The sequence below is a fragment of the Crocuta crocuta genome, unplaced genomic scaffold, assembly GCF_008692635.1.
Source record: "Crocuta crocuta isolate KB4526 unplaced genomic scaffold, BGI_CrCroc_1.0 scaffold234, whole genome shotgun sequence".
Lineage (NCBI taxonomy): Eukaryota > Metazoa > Chordata > Mammalia > Carnivora > Hyaenidae > Crocuta > Crocuta crocuta.
The window spans coordinates 4,005,523-4,011,312 of record NW_027529647.1 but is presented as its reverse complement, the minus strand read 5'-3'; the positions used below and the strand labels follow the sequence as shown (position 1 = coordinate 4,011,312).

Sequence of the window (5,790 nt, the reverse complement as noted above, 5' to 3'; positions counted from 1 at the left end):
TCTCTCTTTCTCTCTCTCTCTCTCAAAAATAAATAAAACATTAAAAAAAAACCACATGAAAAAATAAAATGTTTTGACCGTATGTGTGAGGCGCCTGTCCGGGCTCCTCAGTGCTGTCCTGTGGCCGCACAGACCGTGTGTAGGTTACGCTGGGACCTTGTGCAGGTGCCGCCTGTCTGCTGCTCCTCTTGTTCAGGACTGCTGTGGCCACTTGTGGGAGGGGTGGGGGTGTCCTTGCGTTTGATAGGAATTTTAGAATCAGCTTTTTCCATTCCTACTAGAAAGAAAAGGAAAGGGGGATTCTGATTGGGCTTGCACTGAATCTGAATTCGTCAATCACTTGGGTGTTGCTGTGGTTGTAACTGTATGAGGTCTTCCGGTCTCTGACCAGGGGGTGTCTTTCCGTTTGTTCTGGTCTTCTGTGATGTCCTTTGTAGTTTTCAGAGTACAAGTCTTTCTCCTTCTTGGTGAAAAGGACCCTTAGATAGTTCACCGCTGGGGATGAAGTGGTGGTGTTCTCCCAACTTCCCTTTCTCCGGCGCTTCGTTGCTGGCACGGAAGCACACCTGACACTTGTGTGTCGCTCTCGAGCCCTCTAACATTGCCGAATTCACTTATTAGCTGCAGGACTTTCTTTTTTTAATGTTTATTTATTTTTAGCAGAGAGCATGAGCACGCACGCATGAGCGAGGGAGGGCGAGGTGGGGGTCGGGGGATCCCAAGCAGTGTGGGGAAAGATCGCGACCCGAGGTGGTGTTACTTCTTCCTTTCCAGTTGGATGCCTTTTATCTCTGTTTCCTGCCTGGCTGCTCTGCCTGGGACTCCGGTACAGTGCTGACCAGCAGCACTGAGCCCCTGGTCTCAGGAGGAAAGCACTCAGTGTCACCGCTGGGTATGATGTCCGCTGTAGGGTTTTGAGGATGCCCTTTATCCTGTCCAGGAAGTTCACTCATACTCTTTTCTGGAACTGGTTAGAGACTGCCTGCCTCCCCAGCAGGGCCCCACGGCCACTAGGATAGTGTGGCTCGACCCCGTTGCTCTGTCTCCACGGGTCTGCCCCTCCGGAAGGGGTCTGAGGACAGACCTGTGGGAGGCGTTGGGGGCCCCTGACTCTGAGAGTCCTCGAGCCCCTCAGAGGCTACACTCTAGGGCCTGCAGCCCAACACCTTTGTCCCAGGTGGCTTGGGCCCTTGTCCTCCGGCCTGCACTGATCAGGGTCTTGCCTTGCAGCCACACGCACTCTCCTGGGTCCATGGCCGCGATTGGGGAGTGGTCCTGTGCGCGCTGCACCTTCCTGAACCCAGCCGGCCAACGCCAGTGCTCCATCTGTGAGGCCCCCCGGCACAAGCCTGACCTCGACCACATCCTCCGGCTCAGCGTGGAGGAGCAGAAATGGCCCTGCGCCCGCTGCACGTTCCGGAACTTTCTGGGCAAGGAGACTTGTGAGGTGTGCGGCTTTGCCCCAGAGCCCGTGCCTGGCACCTCCCTGCTGCCCATCATCAACGGGGTCCTGGCGGAGCCCAGGGGCGGCTGCAAGGAGGAGGCCGGTCCCGTTCGGACGGTGGGGCTGGCGGCCGCAGACCCAGCTCGGGGGCGGCCTGAGGAGGAGGAGGAGCAGCAGGAGGAAGTGGAGGTGGAGGAGGGGGAGCAGGAGGGAGCAGCAGAGCCGGGGAGCGGCTGGGCCTGCCAGCGCTGCACGCTGCACAACACGCCCATGGCCAGCTCCTGCTCTGCCTGCGGCGGCCCCCGGAAACTCTCGCTGCCCAGGATCCCTCCCGAGGCCCTGGTGGTCCCCGAAGTTGTGGCCCCCGCCGGCTTCCACGTCATACCTGCCCCTCCCCAGCCCGGGGAAGGTGCCGAAGCTGACCCTCCCTCTGCCACCGACCAGGAGCCCCCCCGGGCTCCGACCTTCAGCCCCTTCTCGCCCACCCTGCAGAACAACCCTGTGCCCCGCAGCCGCCGCGAGGTCCCCCCGCAGCTACAGCCACCGGTGCCTGAGGCCACCCAGCCCTCCCCCTCTGCCGGCTCCAAGGGGCCCCCCCAGGGCCCAGGGCGGACCGCAGCCGGAGCCTCCCGCCTGGCGGAGCTGCTGTCAAGCAAGAGGCTGAGCATGCTGGAGGAGGAAGCCGCCGAGGGCAGCCCTGGCCGCTGTGAGGCTTGCGGCGCCATGCCGGGCAGCGACGTCATTGACCTGGCTGGAGACACCGTGCGCTACAAGCCCGCCAGCCCCTCCAGCCCCGACTTCACCACCTGGTCATGTGCCAAGTGCACACTTAGGAACCCCACGGCGGCCCCCCGATGCACCGCGTGCGGCTGCTCCAAGCTGCATGGTTTCCAGGAGCACGGTGAGCCCCCCACCCGCTGCCTCGACTGCAGCACCGAGAAGTCCGGCCCCTGCTCCGCCCACAAGGCCAGCTGCCCGGGCCCCGCGGTGCCACCTGAGCGCCCGGGCCAGTGGGCCTGCCCTGCCTGCACTCTGCTCAACGCACCCAGGGCCAAGCACTGTGCCGCTTGTCACACAGCCCAGCTCCTGGTGGCCCAGCGCCGGGGCGTCACACCCCTGAGGCGCAGGGAGAGCATGCACGTGGAGAAGCGGCGGCAGACCGATGAGGGCGAGGCCAAGGCCCTCTGGGAAAACATCGTGGCCTTCTGCCGGGAGGTGAGCGCCCTGAGGATGGCGGCCACGCTCCGGGCCGGCCCTCCCCTTCCACGGGCCCCTTCTCGTCGTGGCCCTCTGTCCCACGATCAGGGTGTCTGTACCTTTTGTCCTTTACTGGTGTTCCTTCTCTGGCCGGAGTGACACACTCTTCCCCAAGCTCCGCACAGCGGCAGGGTCCCTCTCATCCAGTCTATCCAGAAGGATCTGTGCTCCTGACCCTCCTCAGTTGTGATTTCCCAAAGGTGGTGAAGCCACGGTTGAGGGGGGGTTGCAGGTGGAGGCTTCTTGCCACAGGCAGGCCCAGTGCTTCCTCGAGCTGGGAAGACCCCGCGGAAACTCGGGGCTGGGACGCTTCCTCACGCCCCTCCGCCCTTGTAGCTGTGGGAGGCCTGAGTCAGGGGAACACTGCCCCCTGAGTCAGTTGGAGGGGCTGTCTGTCCCCCTTCAGGTTGCTGCCCCCATCACTGCCAGCAGCCCACCTGGCAGCCTGTCTCGGGGTTTGTGTCCCTGCACCCCATGCCTGCCGTCCCTGTGGCCTCCAGGCTGGGGGCGTGCAGTGGTCCCCGTGCCCACGTGGGGTGCTGTGGCCCACACAGAGCCCTGACCAGGACATCCAGCTCAGGCAGGGTGGCTGCACATACCCACCCTCTTGCTTCTGGGCCCAGGCAGCATTTTCAGGGTGCTGGGTGTGGCCTCAGCCAGGAGGAGACTGAGTGTAAGGCCGTGGCCCTTGCAGAACAGCGTGAACTTCGTGGATGACAGCTTCCCCCCTGGGCCCAAGTCTGTGGGCTTCCCTGCGGGTGACAGCGTCCAGCAGCGTGTACGGCAGTGGCTGCGGCCCCACGAGATCAACTGCTCCGTCTCCAGGGACCACAGCACCTCGTGGTCCGTGTTCCACACTCTCCGGCCCTCGGACATCCTGCAGGGGCTGCTGGGGAACTGCTGGTGAGCGGGGCGCCCACAGGGGGCGGGGTGGCTGGCGGCCCAGCGTGCTCACAGGGGAGCCCCCCTCCCCCCCCCTCCGGTTCTGTGCAGGTTCCTGAGCGCGCTGGCCGTGCTGGCCGAGCGGCCCGACCTGGTCGAGCGAGTGATGGTCACACGCAGCCTATGTGCGGAGGGCGCCTACCAGGTGCGGCTGTGCAAGGACGGCACGTGGACAACGGTGCTGGTGGATGACATGCTGCCGTGCGACGAGGCCGGCTTCCTCCTCTTCTCCCAGGTGGGGGGCCGGGCGGGCCCAGGCGGGCGGCACGGGTGCTGGCCCGCGTCAGGCCTCCTGACTCCAGCCCCTCCCCGTAGGCTCAGCGGAAGCAGCTGTGGGTGGCGCTCATCGAGAAGGCGCTGGCCAAGCTGCACGGCTCCTACTTCGCCCTCCAGGCGGGGCGCGCCATCGAAGGCCTGGCCACGCTCACCGGTGCCCCCTGTGAGAGCCTGGCGCTGCAGGTCAGCTCCACTAACCCCCGCGAGGAGCCCGTTGACACTGACCTCATCTGGGCCAAAATGCTGAGTTCTAAGGAGGCTGGGTAAGAGGGGCGGGCGCTGTGGCGGTCAGCGGCGTTGGGAGGAGAGGCGAGACAAGGGGACGGCCAGGCCGGGGCCTGGAGCGGTGGGAGAAGCGGGGCACGCGCCCTCTGACCCGCACCCTGCATCTCAAGTTCACCGGCATCTCTCACGGCCAGCGGGCAAGATGCTGCCCATTGGCCTGTACCTGGAAGGTCTCATCCTGAGCTGGGCCAGTGGTGACCGCCAGGGCCCGCTTGGAGCCGGGTGGAGAGAGCCCCACAGAGGCACCTGGTGGGAGTGGGGCCTGCCTTCTAAGACCTGGCACGCACTGGCCAGCATGTCTATGGAAGGGCCCAGAACCTTAGGCCTGGGAGAGACAGCTAGCTCATTTGTGCCAAGACCTTGTGCTCTCAGCAGATAGCAGGCAGAACTGCTGCCCTCTGAGAGCCACAGCCTTGAGCTGGCAGGACCAGCCAGCCTCAAGGCTTCCAGGGAACGGGTAGCCCCAGGCCTCTGAGCTCCTGCACCACAGCCGAGGGGGCTGGGACAGCACCTTCCTGAGCCCCGTGTGTCCCGTGGGGGTCCCCACAGGCAGCCCCCCCCCCCCGGCTACCTTCCACGTTCCACCTCCCATCCCCGACCCCTGTGCAGCACCTCCCCACTGGGTGGCAGGGTCGGCAGAGAGGCTTCTGGCTCCTGAGGGTCCCTGGTCACTGAGACTGCTCTGCCCCTGCAGGTTCCTCATGGGCGCCTCCTGCGGCGGGGGTAACATGAGAGTGGACGACGCTGCCTATGAGAGCCTGGGCCTGCGTCCCCGCCACGCCTACTCCATCCTGGACGTCCGCGACGTCCAGGGCTCCAGGTAGGGGCCGGCGGGAGGTGGGGGGGGTGGGGGCAGCGGTGGGCACGGACACGGCCCTCAGCCCTGTGTTCTGCAGGCTCCTGCGCCTCCGGAACCCGTGGGGCCGCTTCTCCTGGAATGGCAGTTGGTCAGATGAGTGGCCGCACTGGCCAGGGCACCTGCGCAGCGAGCTCATGCCACACGGGAGCAGCGAGGGCGTCTTCTGGATGGAGTACAGTGACTTCATCAGGTATCCGGACACTGCAGGCAGGGGGCGCCAGTATGCGCCTCCACGGCAGCCCTCATGCTCCAGCCACCTTCGGTTTGGCTCCCCTGACCCGATTGCCCCGCTTGATCCATCGTGGGGTGCCCTTTTCTGGGGAGCCCACCTGTCCTTCCCAGCAGCTTGAGGTGGAGGTCCTCCCAGAATCCAGCTCCGCGCAGGGTCAGTGAGGGAGGGGCTTGTTCAGCCAGGGCTGGGCCTTCCCCCGTCATGCTTGGAGCCCAACGCCCCCTGGTGGTGTCCCTGGGCAACAAGCAGGGACAGGGCTTCCCGACACCGGTCCCTGCAGATGCCCTGGGTCAGGGAGTGGACGGGGTTCGGGATGCGCCAGCGCCTGAGCGCAGAGGGGCTGCCCTCTCGCTGTCCAGGTACTTCGACTCCGTGGACATCTGCAAGGTGCACTCGGACTGGCAGGAGGCGCGTGTGCAGGGCTGCTTTCCCAGCTCCGCCAGCGGGCCCGTGGGGGTGACTGCTCTTACGGTGCTGGAGCGCGCGTCCCTGGAG

At 65.2% G+C, this 5,790-nt stretch overlaps 1 protein-coding gene across 1 annotated transcript in view; it reads left to right on the top strand.

Annotated features, from left to right (window-relative positions):
* The window catches only part of CAPN15 (calpain 15), a 14,417-nt gene that overhangs the window by 7,028 nt on the left and 1,599 nt on the right, over positions 1-5,790 (top strand). Inside the window, exons 2-8 of the mRNA XM_077762807.1 lie at positions 1,231-2,659; positions 3,396-3,604; positions 3,695-3,878; positions 3,959-4,182; positions 4,899-5,024; positions 5,101-5,253; positions 5,655-5,790. Of these exons, the coding sequence (XP_077618933.1) occupies positions 1,231-2,659; positions 3,396-3,604; positions 3,695-3,878; positions 3,959-4,182; positions 4,899-5,024; positions 5,101-5,253; positions 5,655-5,790 (2,461 nt within the window). The remainder of the gene's footprint in view (positions 1-1,230; positions 2,660-3,395; positions 3,605-3,694; positions 3,879-3,958; positions 4,183-4,898; positions 5,025-5,100; positions 5,254-5,654) is intronic.